Source organism: Barbatula barbatula, assembly GCF_947034865.1.
Source record: "Barbatula barbatula genome assembly, chromosome: 15".
Classification (NCBI taxonomy): domain Eukaryota; kingdom Metazoa; phylum Chordata; class Actinopteri; order Cypriniformes; family Nemacheilidae; genus Barbatula; species Barbatula barbatula.
This window is the reverse complement of record NC_136778.1, coordinates 7189737-7217529: the sequence shown is the minus strand read 5'-3', so window position 1 is coordinate 7217529 and position 27793 is coordinate 7189737. Positions and strand designations below refer to the sequence as shown.

Here is a 27793-nt window from a genome sequence, read left to right as displayed (position 1 = left end):
CTGCGAGTTGGAAAAACATTTCAGCTAAAATGAGAGGATGACCAACACCAGCAACATCAGCAAATGGCCAGCCAGCACCATGAGGTTTGACCCGTATTTTGTTAAAAGGAAATCGCTTAATTTAGCCTATTTGTAGCCTATTTCTGTAGGGTTCACTCTTACAGCAGGACAAGTCAGAATAGATTTATGTGGCATAATTGTAATTCAGCCGATGGTAATTTATGTAATTTAATTGTAATTTATGTTCATATTTAACGCAATGGCTAATATCTGTGTATGGTCTTTAAAAAGCGAAACAAAAAATCTGCCTTGTTGAGCTCGTAGAGTCGCTGATGTTTTCACAGAATAAAATGACAGCTGTTGACGTAACAATTACGACAAAGGACAATCGAAACGCCATACTAAACAAACCGATTAATATAAAGTCACCATACTATTGAAAATAACCTGAAAGGAAATAATCTATTTAAAATAGCGTCAAATCGCACGGAGTTCACAAACGATGTTAATTTGAGCTTTTATTCAGGTGGTCTTGTTCCAACCCGCACGAGAGAGCCCCGCATAGGCAAATATACACAGGGTTAATGCAGACAGTATTTCTGCAATTGATTTTTTCTTTTGGAGGATACAGTCGGATATCCTGTGTGGGTGTTTTAGTCTACATCGTTTTGCACAACTGTTACCTATGCAAAAAACATTAACGTTTCGCCAGACGTCCCCGCGTCTTGTCATTTAATTAGATCCCCGGGGTGCGGATCAGTTTGGCACCGTGTCTAAGTGCGACTGAAACCGGCTGTGTTTTTGCTCCGGGAACACGAGCCTCGGTCCTCGCGCGACTTCACTTCTGCACCGGCGGCGGGGAAAGAAAATCGAGTCCGCAGTCCAGCTGCTGCTTCTGGAGGAAATTGTTCTGTAAGACTGGGATACATCTAACAGACACACGCAAAGGTAAATCTGCGGTTACCCGTTATTCCCAAATGGATCTTTGCTCATCTTTTTTGAAAACGCGAGGTTATTTAGGCAAAATGAATTGGCCACAACAGTCAGTGTTGTTTGCTTTGGGGTTTACCGACATTCTAGGCTATAACTGTTATAACTTACTGTTCGGTAACGTTACCTGTCTTTCAGTTTATCATGCGATCAAACGGGCAGCATTTAAAGCAATATCGGCCATGCCTACTTTTCTTCACGAGAATCGCACGCATGTCATTTACATGTTGGGTTTGTACTTAATTATGCAAAACCGAGACTGTGTTTATAAGAGTCAGTAAATACGAACAATTACATAATTTTAATCGAATAATTTCCCACAGCCTACAGCACACGTGAGTGTTTTTCTGCAGTCACTTTGCTAAAACACTGTTAGAAACATCAAGTAGTTCGTTTTATTAATAGGGTTTACGAGCCTGTGATATATGCTCCAGTGGGACGTTTTACCTGCCCCACCTTTGTCAAGAGATTGTTTTGTCGGCGATTTCCCTAAAGTCCTACAGGCCTGCAGTTCAGACAGCATAATAGGAACACATGTTGTAAGGGGATTATAATTATAGTAATACATTTAATTTCTTTTAGAGAAGTATGCCACTCTTTACACACACACACACACACACACACACACACACACACACACACACACTCACATGGTTTACGTAATATAAATTAATGTATTTGTGTGTTCGATTGACATACTTGCATTACTATTAATTCCCATTTGCGATTGTCTGAAACTTTAAAATCATACCTGATAGCAATGTGAGCTAATTATTAATCCAACCCAAGTAATGTTTTAGAAAGAGCAACTTCAGAGGTTAAGCACACTCAAAATGAGTCATGTGAGGTCCTTCCCCCCCCCCCTCTCTCTCTCTCTCTCTCTCTCTCTCTCTCTCTCTCTCTCGCTCTCGAACGCACGCACGCACGCACGCACGCTCACACACATAGACACCCACACACGTGAAGTGGAGTGTGTATTACCAAACCCTGAGGGAGTGTGTCAGGGTGAATAAGTGGATACACACAGTCTTTATTATTGAACAAAATAAGCCACTGGAGATGATATGTGTGTGTGTGTGGTTAGAAAAACACGCCCCTCCAGTCACAGATCACTTTAGGGTCATGCAAAAGAAGTCCTGCCCTTTAACAGTTTATGGTATGGTCCATGGGAGGAAATACCTCACAGAAAGATAAATAAATAATTTTCTGTTGACCTTGTTTATCAGAGATAACAGCAGGATATTGTGGAGAGCCTCGCACAGTCCTTAAAAATTCACACTCCTCCCTGCTCTGAAAATGACCTGAAATAAGACATGATTGTGGAATAATGGACCCAGAAGTGGCTAATCTTTTTTTTGTGGAAGGCTGAGTGCTTTTCCAAAGCCCGATGTGAGTGTGGCAATTTTCTGAAGTGATTCTTGAGGGCGTGATTACGATTGTGATTTAGCTGGGTGAAATTTCAGATGAACCCCAAGGTCATTTAGATGGTCTTCGTCATGAACCCTTTTATTTAAATGTCTGTTTACAAGAGTTTCCCACCCCACCGGTCTATTCAGTATTGCCATTGTTGGGTTCTTCTATTATCACGTAAGTGGGACATTAAAATGCATCTTCATTTGCCATTTGCCCCAAGGCTTGCCCTCCATTTTTAAACTGAAGTTGCTTAAATATGTCTCCTATTGTGGATACACAAACTGTAAAGCCTACTGTATTTAAACTGAATGACAAGGAAATTCAATCTTGTTGGTTTGCTGACTACAGCAAGCAGTGACAGTAATACACTCTAAAAATGCTGGGTTAGTTTCAACCCGTGTTTGAGTCAAAAAGGGACTAACCCCACCATTGGGTTAATTTATAACTATGTTGGGTTGTTTCAACCCATGGTTGGGCCAGATATAAAAAACAATTTGGTCTAATATAACTCAACGGCTGGATTTGTCCCTTTCTTACCTAATGGGTGGATCTAGAGTGCATTTTTATCACAGATGAAGTCACAATAAAATTTGATTTTGGGTTTCTGTTTAAGCAATTTTACTTTATGCAGGCTTTTACTCTCTCCATAATTCAACATTATGTCCCATTTAGATTCCTCATAAGCCCTGTCTTAATTTTGGCCTCCATTTAGATATTTTTGTATTTCAAATGCCTCAGATTAATTTGCATTTGAAAGCATTTTAATATTTCAGATGGATCATTTTGTGTATATTTTTCTTGGGCGTGTGTGTGTGTGTGTCTAAGTGTGAATCACAAGTGAATTTTAATGTTGAAATTCAAAATGTGTCTGTGTCTCCGGTTTCGTCTTTTGCAGCTTAAGTTATATCTCAAGGGGGGCCTAAGCCTCTCTCAGCCTACAGAGCGCAAGGGCAAATATGAATAAATATGATAAAATATGGATGAATGCTAATGAAGCACCGTCCAAGTGTGGCCCTCACTACAAGGATTATGTGGAAGGGCAAGACATTATTACCGCTCTTCTGTGAGAGCAAAGCATGAAAACACCCATAATGCCCATATAAGTTTAATTTATTATACTGTAACTAGAGAGAGAGGGTGGAGGCTTCGATTGTGGCAGTAGTGAACACACAGCACTCTTTTGGAGTGATTCATTGTTGGAAGCCACTGAAGCCTGGTTTAGGAAGTATCATATGTAATCTGGCTGACAGGGTGTGATATGATTGATCATCACTGGGTCCCTTTACTCCCATTAAACAGCACTGGAATGAGTCAGTAGATTTGTGAGCACTCCCACCCCTGATAGAAATGACCTTGTGGATTCCACCTGTCACTGTTTTATACATTTTCTTCTTTGAACATTCTGTAACTAATTTAGCCCCAGAGAAACAAAGACGAGCAACCACATTGATTATGTTGTTAAATTATATTGAATAATAGAGGGGCTGAATTTAGAAAAAAGAAAACTCAAAGTTATACTCAAATGAATGAACAAAACATCCAGCTTCTTTAGATGTACAATTCATTGCAATACTTTATCATAATTCCCACCCAAGTAAGTTGCTGTGTTTCCCTTTGTAGAATATGTGCATACATGAAAACATTATCAAAACCTTATGAGTAGACTTGGAAAAAAAGATTCATTAAGTTAAAATCACATATGCTCATTGAGGATAGTTTTCATGAATATGAATGCTTGTTGAGAAACACATACGCCAAGCAGGACAAAATGTGTCTTAGTGAAAACTGTGCATACATTTCAGTTCCCTTGTACTACAAAAATGCTTGCTTCAGTTAAAAGAAATGCTGGACTGTTTGCAGAATCAGTTGTGGAGTCATGTGCCATGACTTAAAGTGCTCGCAATGCTTAAACTCCCTCTGAAGTTTGGCTCAAAGAGGATGCTTGAGTTAGGTTAGATGTTAAAAGACAGGAAGAAGTAAAGGAAGGACCTTTGTCCAGTTGACATTTTTCTTGGTAAAAAAAGCTATTCTTCATATCCCCTCACAATAACTGTACTGTGTGGCATAGTCATCTAATTTTCTTTTTTTGAGAAATCACTGCTTTTTCATATCCACACACTCAGAATATACCCCTTTTATTGTTGTTATTCTGAGCAAGGTATTTCTTATTTGTTGTTATAAAATGTGAATTATATGCATAGTAGAGCAGGTCAGAGGTGTATTTTTCACTTCCAAGAAAGAACATGAGTGCAAAATTGTGTATTTTGCACAGCTAGAGTCTGTTATTAGGTTTAAAAGATTTAGGACTAGATACCTGAGGCTGTGCTTTATTATAGTCTTTATAAAGTCACAGCAGTAGGTGTCGTTATGCTTTTTTAAGACCTTTCAGTTGTGACTATATTCTCAATATGGCACAGCCTGGAGTACCTTTATTTACAATGGTTAGCACATAATAAACGTGAATATAAATGTTATATAAAATGTTATTTTGTAAGTGTAATCATTCAATCACATTGTTCCATTAGAAGATAGCATCTGATATATAAACACAAACAGAATGTTACTATGCAAGACAAATAAAAGTAAGCGGTGATGCAGATAGCAGCTTGGTGAGGAGATTGCCAGTGCTTTATTGTGAATAAATCACAGATATTTACAAAACAGCATTTAGGATCGAAATATTTTATTTATTTAGACTAATACATAATGACTGCTGTAGTTGAGACAACATTGAGGTGCTCAAGGCTAAGACAAGAAGAATACCAAGTTATTATCTAAAATGATACACAATTATTTTAATATAAGTTGTTTTATATGCAAATATGTACAATAGTGTATTTATACTATATTGTGATGTGGTTCTAAAAAAGGAGCATTTTGGTGGCAATGGTGAAATGTGTGGAATATAAGTGGAATATATGTGTACTATACAGTATATATATCAGATAACCCAAGCGTGTGTAAAAACCTTACGTATGTACACAGACGCAAAACAAGTAAATAACCCCTGTGCAACTTTACAATATTTATTTATAAATATCTATTTGCCTTTGGAAATGCAACCAGTTGTATAGAAAAAGCTGTTTACAATTGCACTTAAGGACAATCTGATGGCTCAACATACTTCCTACCATTCAGGAATGATGATGTAATTAATGGACAATCTTTGCTAAATACATTCTTGGCAAGAGTAGAAGGTATGGATGCAGAAAGTGCCAGAGAATTGACAATATGGAACCGTGCCCAGATTCCCATGGCCACCATTCTCTTTATAGAGATACCGTACATATAAGTATCTGTGTGCCCGTGATGTTGTGCGTTTTTTCTGTGTACACTTGGATCTTTGCCATTTAAAGTCATGGGTACTTGGCGGTCAGACTCTCCTCTTCAGATTATTGCGTGGTTTAAATGTCCTTTGTATTATATTCCTGTCAACTGGCCTCTGTTGCAATTGTCAGTTTTTCTGAAAGAGAAAGCACTGAACATAAAAATATAATGGGAAAGATGTGATTGGAGTGACTTAATTCGACAGGCACATGGAAATTTACACACTTGGGGCAAGTCATTTAACTTAAATCTTAAATGTGTGACTCGATGCAGGGTTGAAATCCACAGTTGCCTGCAATGGTGCGTGTGAGGTACCCTAATAGTTTAGTTATTATCACATTACAGACATTATCAGCTTGGCTCATGAATACTAATGAGGTAGTATAATGTTTGCCAAGTAATTCTGATTTTCAAAAGGCAGGCTGTCCAGTGTTGAAGCAAACGGTTTGATAATTCTTGGTCCTAAAGTCATGTGCTTTTACAGTAATGTGTCTTTCTAACAGGAGAATGGCGTTCAGCTGTTGTCATTCACAAATGTGTAAAAAGGTGATAAACAGAAAACATAATGACAAATAAAGGACGTTTTATGCTTTTACATGCTTTGTATTTGGAGAAAAGAGTGACAACTCTCTTCCAGACACATGACCTTAAAACTCGTATCTTAACCCTAAATCTTAAATAGCTTTGGAAGCTATTGCATATTTATTCAACATGAGAATAGGCTATTGTTACCTAAAACGAAACAATAATTCCCCATGAGATTTGGATTAGAAGATTAAGCTGTGGGGTTTGTCATTTTTAGATATTTAGCATCCAGTTTCTTTCCAATCTTTTGACATTTTGACCTTTTAATTCATGTTTCATGCATTCTGGTTCAAAATTCTTTCAATTTTTTTGTTTTGTTTCTCCAAGTGTGATGTTTTGGTCGATGTGTGAGTTGCTGTGGGAATGAGACTGCGTGGCAGGGATTTGGAGGATTCCACTGTCTCCTGGATACCGAGCGTCCTGGGTGTGCGGAGTGTTAGGCTCCGCCTTCGCCTTGATCGCAGTGACGACAGGGGGAGGGGCCTTTGGCAACTGGTTGACCTGGAGGGAGAGGAAGCGCAGAGTGGGCGGAGCTTGAGTGATAAGACACCTCCTACTTGTTCACAAAGTAAGATCTTCAATTCGCATCTATCGAACAGCTGAATTGACAAGGTGTTGTTTTGAATAACTATTAAAACTTTGTAGGTGGCTTCTCAAGTTCTCTGTTCATAATTCTTTTGTACGACCTCCGTTCGTAAGTCATTTTACTAAATTGACCTATGAAGATGTCTAGTCTTAGCAAATGCATCTTTTAGGGAAAACTGTATTTATAATATTCAAGATTGTACTATTATACAGTTTGACAGCCTTTAAATCATATTAAACTGAACATCAGTGATATGAGGGAAGGATAATTGACCACAAGAGGGAAAAATATGGAGAAATGTCCAAGAAATGGACAGAATGAAGATGAGATCCTCAGTTCATTGTACAGAACCCTCAGCATTTGGATTAGCTCCAACAAGATTAATGGCGATAATGTGTGTCATTTTTTATTATTGCAGTCCCTAACCTCATGGTGTGAGAGAAAGAGAAATTCTTTCTTTTTATTATATTTCTTACTTTTTTTTAGTGTATGGTGATTGGTGAATGAAAATAAAATGTTATGCGTATTATACAGAAACGTAAATCTTTGTGCTATTTTTCACCTCGCTCTATCACATTGCAGGTTCAGGTTTCCCTTCTGTTGCTATGGCAACTTGCCATGTATGAAGTAAACAACTTGCTGTTGTTTGTGAGTGGTAACACATCAATTTATGTTAGGCGTTGGCTGGAGGACTTCTCGCTTTAAAAATAGACATATTGCTTTCTTCTTTTGTTATTTTGGTGTTTGCGGGTGGATGTCTGTGTGAGCATGTGTGCATATGTGCAATCAGTGAGAATGTTTTAGGTTATAGCTAAAGGCTATTCCGGGTATGTGACTCTGAAACCAGAGTCAAAGATTTATGATCTTTTGGTTCAGCAAAAGCTTCCAGAAGCTGTACACCATTTGTCCAAGTCAAAGCAACATTCCTTTGACATATAATATTAGCCGTTTACCACAATATGAATTTTTGTGTGATCAGATGTGTGAACAATGTAGCAGTTTACTTACAGTCTCAGTCATGCGTCAAACCAACTGTATAGTAATTCAGCGCTTGTGTATTTGACTGTTCATGCAGTTAATGTAAGTGGAAAAATTTTCATTTGACTTCAAATGATGGTCTAGTCTCATGAGGCCTAGCAATTATTATTTTTTGCCTGTAAATGTAAGACATTTTTTGGGGGAATTTTTTTTATTTTACGCAAAAGTGTATGAAATATGCCCTCCCGCTTTTGTCCTACTTTATCATTTACATACAGTAGACACGCGCATCCACGCATACACAGACGCACGCACGTGTGAAGTTGTCATTCATCTGCAGTGTTAATGGGTTTGAGATGATTGAGTTGCCACTAAAGATGAATCCATGACTTTAATTAACTTTTGATTTATTGGCTTCTGCGTACAGCCATAATTAGAAATTAAATATAGCAATCAGCTGGATGGGTGAATGGCGGCCAGCTCTGCGACAGGCTCAATGGACTGTCCAAATGCATTTCACAGAGTTCAGTCTCCACTGTCACTGTGTGAGGACACACAGAAAAAAATCTGTTTCTAAGAGGTTGCTCTTTGATAACGCATGAGACACTGTTGAGATCTCAGTTATGTTTCATTAACTACAAGTATCAAATAGATTCAGGTTTCGATTCCATAATATTATAAATTCTATAAAATCTTCTAATAGACAGAAATTAGAATAAATGAATGTGGATAGCATTGCCCAGATAGTTTACATCTACATTTATTAATTTGGCACATTTAATCATATTTTTATTTATTCATTTTTTCAAGGAATGTGATAAAATTTGTATGGAGTTTGTTTGCAGACTTTGATATCTGCCAATCTGAGCACAATTTAATGCATTGTTGAGATATAACCAAAGTGAAACGTGTCAAAAGTTATTAACCACTGTGTCTCAGCCGTGGGAGCGGATGTTACTTTTAATGCTATGCCAGCAAAATACTTCTAATGAATCACAAGTTCTTATTCATAGATTCTTTCTTTCTTTCTTTTTATTAAGCATTGGCAAGCAGCGTTGTCATAGCAACTCACAGTAGATTATTGATCTGGCTGATGACCCATTTAATTTTGTGTATGTCTATTATAGTTTGCCGGCGCTGGCATTTCTGTGTTCATTCTTTTTGTTGTATTGAAGGCATGTGGTTCTTTGTGTAAATGGCGGGTACCTATATTGTTTTAGTTTTCTATTCTCTGTAAAATACTGAACATTTCTCACGTTATATTTTTACACATACTGGCTATATCTTACAACACACAGCAAAATAATTTGTCATTGTTATAATTGTTACCATCTTAATTTTCATTGCCCTGCAAATTATAGCGTAATGATGTTGAACTTGAACTTCAGCTTCAGCAAGTTCAGCTTCCAGCTCTGTTTGTTGGTTTACATGTGATGACATGCATTTGGGAGGAATTGACACTTGAGAGACAATTGGCTTGACCTCCACTTGACCTGGAAGCAGTTTATCACATGTAAGTATCCATGTGGGAGGTCAGTGACGGCTCTGTTTGAAAGGAGTTCCAGGTGTGTGTGTATTTTTCGTATTGTATACAACTTATTAATTGTAAATAACCTTTTCATACATTGGTTGCTTAAATGTATACATCTAGCTTTTGGAAGTATTGAATGCTTACATGGTCTTGAGGTTAATCCTTTGTCGTGTGTATCAGTTTTATACGCTACTTAGAGCAAGCGAGAAGATGCATGACTGTGCTGTCTGTGAGCTCGCCAGCATGCAGCAGTATGAGCGTGTGTGGTACATCCCCCCTCCTGTCATTGCCTAGCACACTCAGGGAGTGCTGTGCATTCCCAGCGTTCCTTTGAGGCGGGTGAGTGGGGGGCTGATTTGGGGAAGGACGGAGCTTCATTCACTCGGTGGTTAGATCCACGTCAGCAGACAGAGAGTAGAGGATTGGGATTATCCTCTGATCCAACCGAAGCGTATGTAGTTAAATCCATAATCAGGGCAAGGGTTGGGTGGCAGGTGGGTGGGTGGGTGTTGGCAGGGGCCTGCACCCAACTGTGTTTCAAATCAATGGTCAATGACTGCAAGCGCCTCAGGGTTACATTAACACATAAAACATTAACATGTTAAACGTCAGTCGAAAAATAGCACTGTGTGGTTGGTGTGTTAGTAGGGGAGGTTAATATTTTTGCTCATTTTCTTTCGCACATGATTTTTTTGTTTTGTGTGATTAAACATAATTGTGTTATTTATGACAGTGGTGCTATCAGTGTATCTTATTTAAAAGAGTACTAACAGCATCGAACACTTATTTTAGTTTATAAAAACTGAAACATGGTAGTAGGCCTCATGTGATTTGCAATAATGCATTTTAATTTATTTAATGAAATGTCACATTTAGACAATAACCTATTGACTATTTCAGATGGATACTTTTAAGTGCACAGTTCTCTGAGCTTTCATAAAAATATTTTGTTTACATTTTTTACCGTGTTCTTTTGAAAAATATTTATACATTTATATTCAAATATTTAAATTATTTATGTTACACAGTTATTAATTGGGCTGAATGAGGGGTAAGGGAAGAGGAGAAAAAATTGAGTAAGTTGCCTTGATTATTTGTAAATGTAGATTTTGATTATTAAATAAATAAATGTGGAACTTGTTTTCTGCCTCCATGGAAGATTACTGTTATTTATAACTTTTCGTTTAAAATACACATTGTAAGCAAATAAATATGCACATGCTTGAGTTCTAAGATCTGTGAGTATTTATGAGTATTATTTTTTAATAAGTAGGCCTAAAGGCTACCCCATGAATCACGAAAGCATGTCGTATATTAACAGACTACATTTAGGGATTTAACTCGATTTACTCAATCACTGATGATTGTGGGGTTAACTTCTTATTAGTGTCTTTACAATTGTTAAACAATCATGGCTCTGTATTAAAAAACGAAATCTAGCCGACATTATGCTATAAATCACAAGGTTATTTGATGTGTTTATTGATATTGTCTATATATATTAAATTATCGTGAGACGGTCTATACAATAACAAAGGCTGACAGTTAAATCAAACCCCACACCAAAATCCGGCAAATTGAGTTTTAGGCATCCCACGGATGAAAGCATTTTTGCAAACACACCTTTTTATTTACACACTGCAGCTATTGAAAACCAAAGCCGTTATTTATTAATTATGCTAATTCGACTGATCGTACATTTGTCCTAAATTATATTTTCAAACAAAAAAGATTCAATCGAAACATTTAGTTTAAGACAGCTGTTTGCACCATTAAATGTATTCCCCAAGTTTCCATCATTTGCTTTTGGCAGCGTTCAAAGCGTTTTGGGAATCTGCACTAAACGCTGGTGTAGTGTAAATTATTCCGCAGGCTCCGCATCAGCATGACTATTTGGAAAAGGGAGGATGTTAATAGCCCAGTTGCCATGACGACAGAAGGAGGACGATGTAGCGACTGCGGAGCGCGCGGTGGTGTCGGGAGCGCGCGGTGGAAGCTCTCAGGGCTGGCGGGGCTTTCAGAAGCGCAGAATTATTGAGGCCGGTCTGTAAACCGACAGAGGCACGGAAGCGGGCGAGCGCGGACGAGTTTATGCTATTCTTGACATTACACACAACGAATCCCCTCCAGCGCCGATCGGTCGGTGAGTGTTCAGGCTCTGGACATTTGTTTCGTTTGCCTCTGATTTAGCTGTAAGATTGCGAGAGATAAAAAGACGTCGCGCAATGCAACACTGCTCGTAAACATGAGAACACGCATGAGGAGCGGTGCTCTATTTTTGACCCTCTATTTGCAATGTTGCCGTCAGGCTATTTCTGCACGTTTTGTCGGGTGACCCTGTTTTTTCATCTAAATGAGTATAATGTGTGACTTATGTAGATGTACAAAACGCATCACGCTGCGTGAGAAATAGATGAATGTAATTACGGCTGGCCTGGCTGTTGCATGAGACTGAGTGAGCGCGCGCAGGTGAGTGGCAATGATTTGACGTTTAGAAAAGTGCATAGGAATAAAATGAAAGTTGGGTCTTCCACAAGGTCTGTAGATAAACCATAAATCAAGAAATCAACTTTTTCCTAATATCTATGCGTAATATATTATAACCTGGCACGTTGCTTGATGTTCTGTGCAGATAACCTTCTGTGTCTCTACTACTTCTCAATGTTTATCTGTAAATACAGTATATAGCCGAATTGTGTCCTTGTATCTTTAGTATCTCTTTATGTATAGCAGAGCTTCTGTCCATTGTCTGCACACTTTTAGCATTTCTGCAGAATACACTGCACACAAGGCATGATGTTTATTATCCACCTTTGACTGGAATGTTAAATAAATAAAGCCTATTCAATATTCTGATGCAATATTGTTTTATGTAATTAGAGCATGATTATACAAATTAAACAACAATTATTTTATGTCTAGTCCTTTCTGCTGTTCATTTGTTTGCTAGTTGTTTTTTCCACATTACCAATATGAAATTAACCAAATTCATCAAGTACAAGTACATTGTATTTTTATGGACATATTTATATATGGTTCTTAAATCTATCTTTGTTCAAAATTATTTAAACTGAATGATTCCATTTAACCATAAAGTCTGAGAGATGATAGAGTTGGAGGGAATCCTTTAGAAAAGAGGAATAAGTCCGGAGACTGTCTGTCAGGGGCTGATCTTGAGGCCCGGCGCCACCGCTGGAGGGGGAGGGGAGAGAGTGAATGAGGGTTGGGGGAGGGGGACTGGATGAGTGTGTGTGAGAGAGAGAGAGAGAGAGAGAGAGAGAGAGAGAGAGAGAGAGAGAGAGAGAGAGAGTTGTAAGAACGGAGGATAGAGAAGATGCTTTTATGTGGCTCAGTGTCTGTTTCCTCTGCACAGTGCAGGCCACCTTACAGCTTCACTATTAGGCTTTTGTTCTTCAGATGATTGGTACCAGACCAGTTTCGGATTCACAAGTATGTTTGTCCAGGGCTTTCAAAAAAAGAATGATGGTTAATCTGCATTGGGTTTTATGCATTTTGTATATCTTTTGTTTTATCTAGACGGTTTACTACAGGTACCTCATCTTGTCTGGGTCACTTTAAACATAGCACGATAGGTTGATGTGTTCAGGCTATGGTCTTGATGTTTTTTTACTTCTAGTGGTGTTGTGTGGCTGTCTGCCCATTTTAGTTTCAGATTAGTTTGTGGATTAGGTAAAAATGGCATACAGTCTCCACAAATTTGTTCGTTTGTATGTTTTGGTTAGTTGGTGTCACAGTGTTAGAAGATGTGGTTTTGTGTCTTGTGTTGCGTTACTCAACCTACACATTAAGTCAAATGAAGCCATGTTTTCCACTTAAATTTGGACTTAATTTGCAATAAAAAGTGTTTAAACACAAGACAGGTGGACCAAATATCAGGCATACTGTACATGACATATTACAAATCTAATAGCTTTGTATACTGTGCTAGGCTTTAATGGACTAGTTTGATGCACTTATGTTTTTTGTTGCCTATGTTGTTAAAATTGCTTCCAATGTTTCCTCATCTGTAAGTCGCTTTGGATAAAAGCGTCTGCCAAATGACTAAATGTAAATGTAATACAACAGTCCGGATTCAATAATTTTCTTCTAACATTGCAAAAGGTCCAAGAATTATTCAATATTCACGTGAATACACTGTCAAGTATTTCTTTTGTTATTTTTGTCTTGTAGGTTTGATGAGTATTCCTCCAGCTGCATCGGTTCAGTCAGGGGGCGGAGAGATGCAATCACCTGGGGCTATTAGCCCCTCCTTCCTCCCGCCCCCTAGTGGAAAAGTTCCAGGCCGCAAAAGGGGTCGCCCACCCCTGAAAAGGCACCCGGAATATCAGATTCGCTACCCAGAATCCCTCCCACCCATTAAAGTGCCTAAAAAGAGAGGGAGGAAACCTGGATTTAAGGTCAGCAAATATGATAGTGTTTGCAAGTCCATATATATATGTCAGCAATGTTTTTTGTAGGTCAACAGTCACCACAAAGGCCTCTCCACTGTTCATGCTGTGTACGTTAAGTCAGATAAAAGTGTATGCCAAATGAACAACTGGAAATGTCATTAAGTCAAGTCAAGTCAAGTCAGCTTTATTTATATAGCGCTTTTTACAATTTTCATTGTTACAAAGCAGCTGTACAAGAAAACATTGACTATAAGTAAAACATAAAAGGTTATGGAAGTCAAAACACAGGTCAAATATCAGACACACAATAAATTCCTATATGCAGTGTTAATTAAATAAGACTATCAAATTCTAGCAGCCCCCCCGGCCAGGCAAACAGTGCAATATAGTATGCAAACGGTGGCAAGGAACCCAAAACTCCATTGGAGGAGAAAAAAAACCTCAGAGGGAGACCAGGCCTAACCAGGGGATTCCAGTTCCCCTCTGGCAAAAACTGCAGCCTCTGCACAAGCTCGACAGTGCTTGCACAACAAGGCAAAATAAAAAACAAAGTTAGATTTAAAATTATCATTAATAATCTAATAGCGACTTAAGTTTTGTAGAGTCGCCACGTCCTTCGTCCAGCATTTGTCAGGTCTGGGAATGGATTGCGCCCTGCCCGCTCCGGTAACCTTGGACTGCGTCCTGCCCCCTCTGGTAACCTTGGAACAATGAGACAAGACTGGCTGAGAGTAGAGTACTGTTCTGCACTCTTTGATGCAACAAATGCATCAGTTGTTATTGGAAGTGTCCCTGGTTCCGGTTGATCTAACTAGTGCAGCCTAGATCTTTGAAATATATATATTATGATAGTCTAGTGTATGCAAGAGTAAAAAGATGCGTCTTTAGTCTAGATTTAAACTGACAGAGTGTGTCTGCCTCCCGGACAGTGCAGGGAAGACTGTTCCAAAGTTTAGGCGCTAGATAGGAAAATGATCTGCCGCCTGCACTTGATTTTGAAATTCTAGTTATTACCATTAAGTGGTGCATACAGTTTAGATTGTGGATGTATAACACTGTGTGTGGCTGTATATGGGCAGGTCCAAGCACAGGTCTTATGTTGACTGTGCAGAGAGAGAGGGGATCGAGTGTGTTGCACTTTGACTGATGTCTCTGCAGTCTGCTGCTTTTGAGTTATTTTTAGCACGTGTGTCTGAGCATAAACCTCATAATGTTGCTCATACAATTTAAAGAGTAACATGCTTTTTATGAGTATGTAAGTGGATTCGCAAGAGACCGACCAAAAATACATCCTTATTATCTAAATCTAATAGTTATAGTTTTTCTAAGCAATTTAACAACTGTAAGTGGCAGTTTTCTATTGTATAATATAAAGTGGGGTCCAAAAGTTACATAGTGTCATTTTAAAGTCTCGTTTTGGGATAATAGAAAAATATATAACATTGTGATGTGGACCATGTTTAGATTAGATTAGGTTAGATTCAACTTTATTGTCATTACACTTATACAAGTACACTGTAACGAAATGTAGTTTAGGTCTAACCAGAAGTGCAGTTAGCAAGTGCAGGATATACAGTTAGAATAAATACAGAATACAAGGATCATATTAATGTAATGGTGCAAAATCGTAAATGTTTTAACTTCTTATGATGATATATTTTGTGATTATATTTTTTAAATTACATTTGTTGGATCATATTTATTAAATGTAAAAAAAGATTTAAAGCATTTTCTCTAGTGTTTTTCTATCGTTTATTATGCTAATTATCAAAACATATTAAAGGGACAGATCATCCAAAAATCACCCGTAAAAACGGAAATTGTCTGGCATCTGGGACACCAGAAATATTGCGTAATATCCTTTTTCCCCCATAAATTACATACAGGTTTTGACTGTATTTTAAAAATACATGAAAGATCTGTTTATAAAAAAGTAAAATTTTATAGATTTACAGTCTTTTGGACATTATACATGAAAAATCTGTAATAAAATATGTTTTTAACAGTGTGCTTGTAACCAAACAGTTCTTGGCCTTCATTGACTACAATAGTAGGAATATTTACAAAAGTAGTCAGAAGTGCCCTAGAACTGTATTTTTCCAAATATCTTCTTTTGTTTTCAACAGAACAAATACATTTATAATGCAATTTTCCTACTATGCTTCTTAATAGTGGCCTTGAACTGTTTGGTTTCAAGCACTCTTCCAAATATGTTTCTCTGTGTTCATCAGAACAAAGAAATGTTTACAGATTTGGAACAACTTGACGGTGAGTAAATGACGACAGCATTTTTGGGTGAACTGTTCCTTTAAACATTTTATTACATGTTTACAAAAATGTTTACATATATATTTTAATTACAGCTAAAGTCACGCCTGATGACACCTCTGGCCATCTCACCTCCCAGCAGCACACCTGAGCCAGACATGAGCTCAATCCCACAGGACGCTGCCACAGTCCCCCATTCAGCCACCTCACAGGTCCTCACAGGTAACAAAAACACTCAAACACCTGAATATGTTCTGTTTCATTCCGTGCATTCTGCAACATTATCATGCGGAACCCAGAAACTATAGAAAGGACAATAACATGTGGGAGATGGAGAAATTGCTATCCTCTAAGGAGTTGCATTATGGCTCAATGGCATCTCATTCTCTTTTTTATTGCCCAGTAGGGGCTGTATTTCTACCCATATATCTGAATTATGGTAACTGTTATTATAAGATGATAAGATGAAATGGGTTTCACGTGGGTTGAGAGAGGACCACTGTCTCTTTTTTATAACAACCAGACTAGATATCAATTATTGAAAACAATACCCAGAGGAAAATCTTATTTCTCAAGGGATGCTCGTTCATAACTCAGGAGACTAAAAAGGGCTGCCAGTTACATGTACTGTATATTTAATTTAAAGAAGTGTTTTTATTTAAAACATTTAAATTAGAAATAAAAACAGAAGCAAAAACACACACTGTAAGAATACAGTTTCAAATATATAGTGAAGATTTTATTTTACACTGCCTACACGGACAATCATCATCTTTGAGGTCAGGACCCTGTCGTCTGTATGAGCCTTCCCCCAACTGGCAATAACATCCATCACAAGATACAGAGAGAAGAGTAGTTACATCTCTTATTTTTAAGGTTAATAGGTGTAAAAGTCTCGAGGGACATTATTGAAGACCTGACTTATCTAGCCGTGGAGACATTATCTTCTAATTTATCTCCGTATTACTGGAGATATCAAATCTGTCCTCCTCTTAGCTCTTCGCTGGGAAAAATCTTATTTAAACAAAATATGAATTTCAGATTGAAGTCACATCATTTTAACTGAATACATTTACAGTGTGATCTAATCAAAGATGGGATAGTTTATGGTCTGCTGTGCAAATTTAGCGGAGAATCTAAATGTATTTCCATTCCTCTTAATGCACCTGTCTGGTTCTCTGTGCTGTTCCACATTAAACATGAGAAGCTGTGAAGGTATGGCCGAAGTCGCCTTTATTTCTGAAAGCTTAATCCCTTTGCTGTAGGGAGCAGTTAGTGAACAAGAGCCTTTTGTCTGCTGACCAAGTTTCTGAACTTTTAAATCTTGTGTAGTGGAAAAGCCACACTCACACTTCTAGATTTTATAAAAATGTATTACGGGGAATTCCACCTTAATTTTAAGAACATGCTCATTTTTCAAGCTCCACGGTTCACCCTTTTGCTTCATATGCATAAAAGCAGCATTTATTTCTTCGAAAAGACAAAAAAGATTTGCCAATGCGGAACTATCACTGTGTATTAAAGGGATTGTTCACCCAAAAATAAAAATTCTGTCATCATTTACTCACCTTCAGGCTGTTCCAAATCTGTGTAAATGTCTTTGTTCTGATGGACACAGAGAACGATATTTGGAAGTATGCTTATAACCAAACAGTTCTTGGACCCCAATGACTATATTAGAAAAATTATATTTCATTTTGAAGAATGTTGGACTACCATTGTGATTTTCTCTATTATGGTAGTCAATGGGGTCCAATAACTGTTTGGTTACAAGCATTCGTCCAAATATCTTTCTCTTTGTTCAATCAAACAAAGAAATGTATACAGGTTTGGAACAACTAGAGAGTGAGTAATGACAGGATTTTCATTTTTGGGTGAAGTATCCCTTTAACTGGATATTTTCCAAATATAAGTAAAAAAAAGTACTTCTCGCTTCTCAACCCCTCAGGCAGTGACACACACACCCTTGTGTTACAAAGCATGTATAATTTGTAGGGGATGTGTTGTGGGGGTCGCAAAGGGAGTTGTTTCTTCTGCTGGTGGGGGTCATGACCCTGGTGACCCGGGGTCATTATTAGCTCCTCTGCTGTGTTTTGGATGATGTGTATGTGTGAGTGCACATATATCTTATATTGGCTCTCCTGGGTGTGTTGAATTTTCTCCGTCTGCAAACCTACATGTCTGGCATCTTGCTATGAATTATCTATTTTTAAGATCATTGTGTCTTATCACCTATTTGTGGAAGCAGTCCTCCCCGCCCCCCTGTTCATCGTTGACTCGATCTAGTTACACACTCTCGCACAGACACACACAGCATGCACACGTTGCCGTCTTTTGTTTTGCCCACGGGCGGCATGGTGAGTGTGTGTGACTCCTGGTCATGGTGCTTCTGTGTGACAGACGACGAAGGAAATCCCCCAGCATGGCGATCTGTCAGATTAAAGCATCCGCATGCTGCAGACGAGCGAGTCAAGTCAGTGGGGACAGATTGTGTGGGAGGAGCGGTAGGTGTGTGTGATTGGTGGATTTTTACACACACTCTTCTCTGCGGCTCTTTCTTGTTATATTTCTGTGACAATACATGGAAAACCTAAACAGTGCTTTTAAAATGAGCTTTGTATTTATTAGAAATCGAAATATATAAATTGATTAGAAGGTTTATCGCAGGATTATTTAATTCAGACTGATCTCATGAGAATTGGCAACAGCAGGAGTGCAGTTCATAAATTTGGAGCTGAGACCAATTTCATAAGAGTTAAAATGTGACCTGCTGTTGCCGATTTCCCGCAAGATTGTGTTGATTTTATCGCAGTCGCTAGCGTTTGAAATGCACAGCACACAGCATTATGGAGGCTTCAAGAATCTGAATCTGCCAATAGAGCTTTTTCCTTTTCTTGCACTCTTTCTCTTTCAAGCGAGTCTTTCATTGCTTGTCTCTTGAGTCCCATGAAATGGATGTGGATCTGTTGGAGTATTTCTTAGAAATGAAATGCAATTCCCCCTTCATGACCTCCAGAAACGATCTATAAATGTGGCATGGAATATTTGAAGATTCCTTGACAAATATTTAAGTGACGGATTTAAAGGTGAAACCACAAGGCAATTCGAGTGTCAACATGGAAGCTGTGCATTGCGTCTCAATGTACTGTGTGTGTGTACAATTCAATGCAGACAGAGTGTGGACAGATTTTATATATCAGAGATTCATGTTGATGTACATCACTACATGTCATAAGTGACATGAAGTAGGCTTTGTAGAAACAGCTGAAAATGCTTCTATTTTGCATATTTTGATTGAGGATGTGAACTGGAAAATTGACAAATTTGTGAGTTTGCTTAAATGACAGCATGCACTTGAGCTGTCATGGACAAGTGATTATCCATGTTTTCCCAGCATGATTTGACAGTGTTCCAGAATGCATCTAGTGTGCTTTAATGTAAGCAAAGAAATTATAGAAATAAAATAAATTAATGAGCATTTTAATGCCAGTATGCGTGGTTGGCTTTTCTTTTCTTTGTTTTGCATTTTAAAAACATTAATATTAATCGATTATAATGAATATATTAATATTAAATGACACTATTATATTTGTAGACAAATTTTGCTTAAGATGAAAAAAACTAAACAAAAAAGAGAACTTTCATATTGTGCTTATATGTTCCAAACATGTGAGGGCACTTTCTCACCTTTAGTTCGGTTCATTTGGTCCGGACCAATGGTAAAACATTATACATTGTAGCATTTTTCCGCAGTGTTGGTTCCTTTTCAGATCACACTGATGGGTTTGGTCCAAACCAGTTGAAAATAACCAAATTGCAGTCACGTGACAACATCCACATCATTCGTTGGGGAGAGAACGTATTTCCTAAACTGCTTTTTAAAATGAAATAAACTCACCGTCAACATCGCATGTCAGATTTGGTAACGTTAGCCCTGACAGCTGTGCTAGCATCAGTCGCATCAATGTTGGCGGGGATTGCGATCTCAACAACATCCACCGGGTCAACGTCCGGTTTTGTCCCAAGAATATTATCAAGGTTATCGTACCAGGGGAACTTGGGCATCCCGCACTTGGATGTATTGCTGGTGGATTTTCTTTACCTTAACCCGGCTTTGTTCCACATATCTATTAAACCCCCTTTCCCTGAGTTGTTTGATAAAAAATGAAAATATCACACTGTTCGAAAGTTGGGATGTAATATGGTCATCAGACCAAATTTCTACGAGGCTCCTCACAACTGTAAGTTGTGTGGGAGCTGCCATACGAGTGCAAACTGTCAACAAACAGTTTGAACACATTTGTTCGATGTAGGATCATGTTTTCACCACAAACACACCGCTCCAGAGTTCGTTTGAAAATTTGTACCGAGACCACCTCTTCAAGGAGGTCTCGGTATGCTTAATTGGTCCATTTTTGGTGAGCACTCGAGTGCGATTGCTGGATTCACACCTGCCCAAACGAACCGCACCAAGAAGAAAAACGAACTCTAGTGCGATTCAACCGTACTAAATGATTCAGGTGTGAAAGCACTCTAAAACACCTTTTCTCTCTTTCTCTCTTTCCCCCTTTTCCCAGTCTGTATCTATGTGAATAAGCAGGTCAACACAGGCCCTAACCTGGACCGGCAGAAGGTCATGCAGCTTCCGGATCACCTGGGTCCAGATAGGCCGTCTGTGGTGCTCCAGCAGGCTGTGCAGGGATGCATTGACAGCGCGTTCCAGCAGAAAGCTGTCTTCACCTTGCTCACTAAGGGCTACGGGGGAGAGAAGATCTCAGGTATATTCACACACAAACACAATGTCCACATACACACACGTATTGGGTTTATGTGTTTTATAGGGACTTTTCCATAGGATATTGATATTAATACTGTACAAACTGTAGATGCTGTCACCCTTTTTCAATGATGCATACTGTGCTGTCAAAGTTGACAAGCACTTTTAATATTTTCTATTGGTTAGGTATTTGCAAAACCCAGTGACAAACATAAAGGGTGAATTTTCACGAATTAAGGAGAAACAAGGTTTCAAAAGGAGATAAGCTATATGCACTTTTTATTACGGTGTTTGATTTAATTTACATTGTACTTTGTAATATTACTTATTAGGTATATGCGTTTTGGTATTAATTACTTGTGTACATTTATTATGAAGCTGCTTTTAATAATGCATTTTACTGTAATAGTAATAATTACAGTAACACATGACCGACAACTTTTTTCATTTGAAAATGTGATTAGGTTCAACACAATACCACAATAGACAGAATCTTATTTGCCATTAATAATATTTTACATCAGTATTTTTAGGTATCATTATCGTCATCGATTACAGGGATAGTTCCCCCTAAAATGTATGATGACAGAAATGTATTTTTGGGTGAACTGTTCCTTTAAAACACCTATATCATTTGCACCAATAACAGTAATGTGTTTACATTTATTAGAATAAACATCTCATCTCATATTTGAGCTGAGCCCAACATGTACGTAAAATATATAACACTATAGCAACAATAAACCAATAAAACCATCAATATATAGACAAACACAAACACAGTCACTGTAAAACAAAATTTATTGGAAAGGTATATTGTATAGATGGTTCAATCCGATGCACACGCCTGGCTCAAAGTTAAGTTCCGGTCTGTGTTTGTTTGTTTATTATATTTAATTTGAATGGTCATTTTTTAAGTTAATTTATATAGTTTTTTATCAAGTATATATTTATAGATTTAATGTGAATATGTTATTGTATGTTAATTGTATTAAATTAAACCTACTCAAAAGTAATTGATTCTTTGCGGAGGTCTACCGGAAGTTACAGTACGTTTGTGCTACATAACATTTCGTGTTAACCTCAACCATTCTTTCTTTTCTCATCAGCCACATTTGATGGTAAGCAGCATCTATTGAGCTTGCCTGTGGTAAACAGTGTTGGCTACGTTCTGCGCTTCCTCAAGAAGCTGTGTCGAAGCCTGCTGTGTGAGAACCTCTTCAGTGACCAGCCCATCGCCCCTTCATCATCTCCTTCCTCATCCTCCTCATTCCACACTGAGAAACACTCAGACGGACAGCCCAAGTCAAGTGCGTACTCCTTTATTTTAAACAGTAGTCTTCTACTCTTTGCTCAACCTGCAATGGTCACGGGAAAGTTTTTTACGTGATTTTTTTTATTTGGTTCCTGGATGATTGGGTCTACATTCTTTCCCTGCTGCTGTCCAATTTGCCCCTCGGAAAATGCAGAGAAGGCCTTTAGTGCTAGTTGAGCTGTTTAAGTGCCAGTGAAGGGTTGAGTGCTTTTGTGAGTGGTTTGAGTGTTCCCTCTCTCTCTCTCTCTCTCTCTCTCTCTCTCCCCCCCTGAATGTGGTTTGGGTGCTCTAGAGATTAGAGCATTAACATCAGTATGACACAATATTATGCTGCTCGGCTACACAGGCAAAGCTTCTGCCGTGATTTAATCCCATGTCAATGGTTAACGTGGTTATAGGAGGACAACCCACTTCAGAGGGTCCCTTCATTTCTCATGGACACTGTGTTTATATATGCATGTAATTTGATTAAGACCGTGCAGGCCAATCAGCACTCGTGAAGCCAATGAGTAACCTGTCCCAAATTAGGCCCTTAAATGCATTATTTTCACTAAATTGCTGTTCTTTTTGTGCAACAGACTTGATGATGGATGATTACCATGGCGATTCAATGGACCCCAAGCGCTATTCTGTTGACCCCAGTGACTCTGCCTTTGGTGCGATGTCCTCGCCGTACACGGCCAGCAAATCTGCATATGGTTTCCGTTCTGGCCCCACCTACTCCGGAGGCGTGTGCAGACAGGCAGCCAGTCCCAGCACATTCCAGGAAGGAAACAGAAGTGGTAAGAAAGGAAATGGACAGCAATACACTCTATAAAAAAGTGCTATAAAAGATTCTTAACAGCGATGCCATTGAGGAGACATTTTGGTTCCCCACAGATTTACTTATTTAACCTGAAGGTGAAATGAAAAATCAGAACCTTTATGAAAAATGTTGGTAACCAAACAATGGCGGTACCCATTCAATGCAACCATTGTTCCGTTACCAACATTCTTCACAATGGCTTTTGTGTTCTGCACAAGAGAGAAATGTTTGAAATGATAACAGGGTACGTAAATTATGACAGAAATTTCATTTTGGGTAAACTTTACCTTCAATTTACTTATTTACTATTTTCTTTTTGCCATTTCCTTGAAGGTTCTCTCAGTGATGGTTAACCCAAAAAAGATTATTCTGTCATCATTTACTCATCCTCTTTCAGACCTGTATGCCTTATCCACAGAACACAAAAGAAGATATTTTGAAGAACGTTGGTGACCGAACAACAATGGTTCCCACACTTGCATTGGTTTTGTGTCCATACAATAGAAGTTAATGGGGGCCAGTTTTAAAAAGAGAGAAGCACAACGAATTCTAAATTCAGATGTTTTAACTGATGACTAACCTTTTTGTATTTTTTTCCCCACGTTTATTTCTGTCGTATTCCTTATGCAAATAATAAAGGCATTCCCAGAATTAACCAAAACTATAATCCTACCTCTCAACTCGATATCCCTCTACCCAGCCTACAGTCCATCTTCGGAGGGAGGGGAGGCAAAGCCCCCGCCCAGTAAGGATCCCTCCAGGTGGAGCGTGGATGAGGTGGTCTGGTTTATTAAAGATGCAGACCCTCAATCGCTGGGCCCACACGTGGATCTCTTCAGAAAACATGTGAGTTTTATTTGGCACATTAATTTATGCAAACAAGTACCATGTGTCGAACATGCTATCACATCATAAAACCCTTCATAGGTAAAATGCCCCCCATGTTTATTATATTGCATTTCAAAGCAATATAATCATAATGTGCCTTTAGCGTACATGTATAGTTGCTTTATATCTTAAATATGTTGACAGTAAAACATTGTCTTGAGTGTTTAGTAAGCATTCTGATGCGTATTGTGTGATTATTTCTCCAGGAGATCGATGGCGATGCTCTTCTTCTCCTGAAGAGCGATATGATCATGAAGTACCTGGGACTTAAACTGGGCCCTGCTCTCAAGCTCTGCTACCACATCGACAAGCTAAAACAGAACAAGTTCTGATCTGCTTCTGCAACACCATTTACCCTACACACACACAAACAGATGCACTTGCAGTATTTATTCTTATGACACACCTCCAGCCAAGTCCCCATTCTCTGGTCAATCTAGCAAAAATGTCATTAAATGTCACTTATGTTGTTTGTTATTTTAGGACCGACCAGAGCGTTTACTTGTGCTTATATCATGCACACAAGCATTTCATTTGCGCATGATATTGCTCTTAACACAAGTCGTCTCAGCTGCATTCTGGGATTCAAGTTGAGGGATTTCTCCACAAGCAAGGGACCAGATGAAACTAAAGTGATAATGCTCACAAATCATTATAAAAATGGATAACAGACATGCCCAGACTCGTGTGCATAGAGCCATTGACTCTGTCTAAAACCTTGTGAAATTCGGCCACCTGCTGGTGAATATGAGGCATCGCAACTCCACTAAACAACCAGGAATCGTTCTGCGTTTGTTTACACAGATCTTCTTCAAAGGCTGAAAACTTGAGAGATCCGATCTAAACATTGTACAGTTATTTCTTTTGACTGAACAGATACGCACTCCATCTTGTCAGGGTACATCATAAACTTTGCAACCAGCAAATCACAGGCACAAATAAAATGGACCAGACTACATCAAAGCCTTGGAATGCCTTCCTGGCAACCAAAGTTTGAACTAAACCGGATACACTACAACGCAGTTACTTCTCGCAGTAATACACAACAGGTGCGGTTTCCCAACCAGCAGGTGAAACAACTATAAACCACAGCACTGAAGCAATGGTTTGATTTGCAAAGTGGACCAAACACAAGGAGAACATCACAGAGGACCTTTGCATTTGTCCATCTCATAGAGGCTTAATTTTAAAGAGCTGCTCTTATACCACACCAAATGTCTGCTTGTGGTTTGCTTACAAAATCCATAGACAAGTTTTAACCCGTTTTTTTTAAGTTGTGTAAATTTTAGTGCATATTATATGTGGTTTGAATCGACTGCCTTTCATACACTTACAGTGCTTATTTGAACATACTGAGGTACTTTGGAGGTTTTTCCTCCGATGTTGTTTTTTTAACAGCTGTATTTCAATGTTTTAAAAAATCACTACAACTTGCTACAAATGTGCGAAAGAATCATTTTTCTGAGGCATTTCATGAGTTATTCTATTCATATTCTTTGTTCAAACAGAATTCAGAAATAATGTTTTCCAGACAGACAAACAAATTAAGTCTGATCTGATGATGTCATACATCTCCCAAAGTGGATTACACCTAAGTGAACAATTTTCTGTATCCGCAATCAGATGTAAATATTATAATTTATGTAGTAGCCACAGATTAAATTTCATATGTTAAAGAGCAAAGCAAAACATTAAATATCATTTTACCATTGACGTGTAATCCGCTCCCAACAGGCTTTGCTGTGCTTGACTTCATTGTTGTACATTTTGCCTTGAAAGCAACGGTAATGCTAATTTGTGCATCTGTAGAGAATCATTGTCTATAATTCTGCACAGGGAGGCTGTCTGAATGGTCTGTTCCTGTTCTTTTAATCGTTTTTTATGTAGCTATCATTCGGAAATTCCCTGTGTAATAGATCTTTGAAATTAAAAATTTGTACGTGAAGAATCAGCTAAATTTGGGGCAGAACGTAATAAATGGAATTAATCAGTGAGCTCTTAAATCCAGTTGCACTTTAAGAAGTCAGGGCTCCCTGGAATTTTAATATGGTATTCATTTTTTGTCTTGTATCATTTGTATTGGACAATGGTGTTTAACTGGCCCTGACAGAGGTGTAAGTTCAACAAGTATAATAAAGAGGTTTTAGAGCTCCAGTCATTAAGTAAAAGTAGAGATGAATAGTGATGAATATCCAAGTCTAACTCATGTATTCGCTTAAAAAGCAGACCGATTTTACACATACAGTACAGTACTTGCATGGTCAGGGCTCCAGACAAAAAAATCTATTAAGGAGCCATTGGCTCCAATAGAGGAAAAACACAGGCGCCAAATAACTTACATTTATACATTCATGCATTTGGCAGACGCTATTATTCAATGGGACTTACCTTGCATTGTACCAGACATTTGTTTCTGAGTATGTGCAATCGCTGGGATCAAACCCATGACCTTGGCTTTGCTAGCGTCATCCTCTAACCATTGAGCTACAGGAAAACGTACATTTCTAAAGTTATTTATTATTCATTTTAAAAGCCCTTAAAATCCTTTAAGCGTGTTTGCAAGCGCTCCTTTCTATGTCTTCACATTACTCAATCTTACTTCAAGTAGGAAACCTTGACACTTTCATAAAAAACTCTTTAATACATTTCTGGACAGTTTGTAGTTTCTGACCTCATGCAGATATTCTGCTGACATTGGCTGACTAAGATGTTCCTGGCTACAAAAGAGGTTTTTAATATACTCTTTTGTTCAGATGGTTTTTAGTCAGGTTTGTGTATTTGCCTCCACGCCATGTCATTCCATGTCATTTTTGATATAATGGAAAATGTAAGTGTACATTTATGAATGCTGCTCTTGATGATAGTCCCACGTACGGTTGTTTAAAGAGACATTTGTAAACTCAAAACGAACGTGTGTATAGAGGGACTACAACACGGACCATTCATGTTGGTGCTATAATATGACTGTGTATTTATGCATAAAGTTTGCTTTCTTCGGTTTGGCTTCAGTGTTGTGAACCCTTGTGACTGAAGACAGACTGCATTGCGTGTCTGTCAGTGAGGTAAAATAGAGCATTATGAAAGAGTCAGAATAAAGCATAATGGACACTATACTGTATTTGTAGTTTTGTAAATGGCTTTACTGTATATAAAAGTGGGTTTTGCCCTTGAATCTGATTGAACGAGAGGCGTTGTAAAAGTGCTGATATACAACCAGAGCAACCCTGGGATGTTTTACTGTTTTGTATCGACCCACCACACAATACCTGTTGTAATGCCTTTCATTTGAATTCGAATGATTTTATTCTTCAGTACATTTTCCATGCCATCATTCGTTTTTTGTTTTAACTTGACTTTTTTAAATTATTAATGAAGGCTTGGACCATCTTTGAGATGATCCTGACTCTGCGGCATAAGGAAGTATAGCTTTTTTTGGATGCACCCTGCTTTTTCCATATTTCCATATTTTTAAGTTGTCCGGCATGTTGTATAACTCCACGATAACGCACTTTAACCCTGTGATAGCACGAATCTACATTCAAATGTTGCAATATGTACTGTATAATATACAAGTTTTCACATATTCTTTGCTGAGAGAAAATACAGAATATTCAAACGCCATTTAACTGTCATTATTTTACATAGCATTTACACTACGGGGTTATTTCCTCTTAATTCAAATTAATTCTATGACATGGTCACAGATTTCAATATTATTGTCATCTTTCCTGCTACTTTTTAGTTTTTATTAATGATCATAACATGCAATCTGTTAGGTCAGTGTGTAAATGAAAAATATTTGTGATAAAAATGCACTACAAAAATGTACTTCAGGTTCTAAAAAACATGAATCCTTACCAATTTTATTTTTCTCTCATATAATAGTTTTGCTTCAAGGACTTTGTCTGTTTCAATGTA

The 27793-nt window shown here is 38.1% G+C and overlaps 1 protein-coding gene across 4 annotated transcripts; it reads left to right on the top strand.

Annotated features, from left to right (window-relative positions):
• Positions 1–614: 614 nt before the first annotated feature.
• Positions 615–27495, top strand: scml4 (Scm polycomb group protein like 4). Of its 4 annotated transcripts, XM_079474309.1 has the most exons (9): positions 656–948; positions 6643–6883; positions 13602–13828; positions 16186–16312; positions 20668–20868; positions 21977–22177; positions 22761–22964; positions 23688–23833; positions 24082–27495. In XM_079474309.1, the coding sequence occupies exons 2-9, from the start codon at positions 6679–6681 to the stop codon at positions 24205–24207; spliced, it is 1437 nt and encodes a 478-aa protein (XP_079330435.1). In that variant the 5' UTR covers positions 656–948; positions 6643–6678; the 3' UTR covers positions 24208–27495. The 4 variants fall into 4 exon arrangements, with proteins under 4 accessions (XP_079330437.1, XP_079330435.1, XP_079330436.1 ...); XM_079474311.1 differs by lacking the exon at positions 6643–6883 and having other exon boundaries at positions 615–948; XM_079474310.1 differs by lacking the exons at positions 656–948; positions 6643–6883 and adding an exon at positions 11399–11553.
• The last annotated feature ends 298 nt before the right edge of the window (positions 27496–27793 follow it).

Excerpts from the sequence above, each read along its gene's own strand:
- scml4 (XM_079474309.1), top strand. The coding sequence starts at position 6,679 with ATGAGACTGCGTGGCAGGGATTTGGAGGATTCCACTGTCTCCTGGATA. Across the intron at positions 20,869-21,976 it reads CGGGGGAGAGAAGATCTCAG|CCACATTTGATGGTAAGCAG; the intron begins GTATATTCACAC and ends TTTTCTCATCAG. Across the intron at positions 22,965-23,687 it reads CCAGGAAGGAAACAGAAGTG|CCTACAGTCCATCTTCGGAG; the intron begins GTAAGAAAGGAA and ends CCCTCTACCCAG.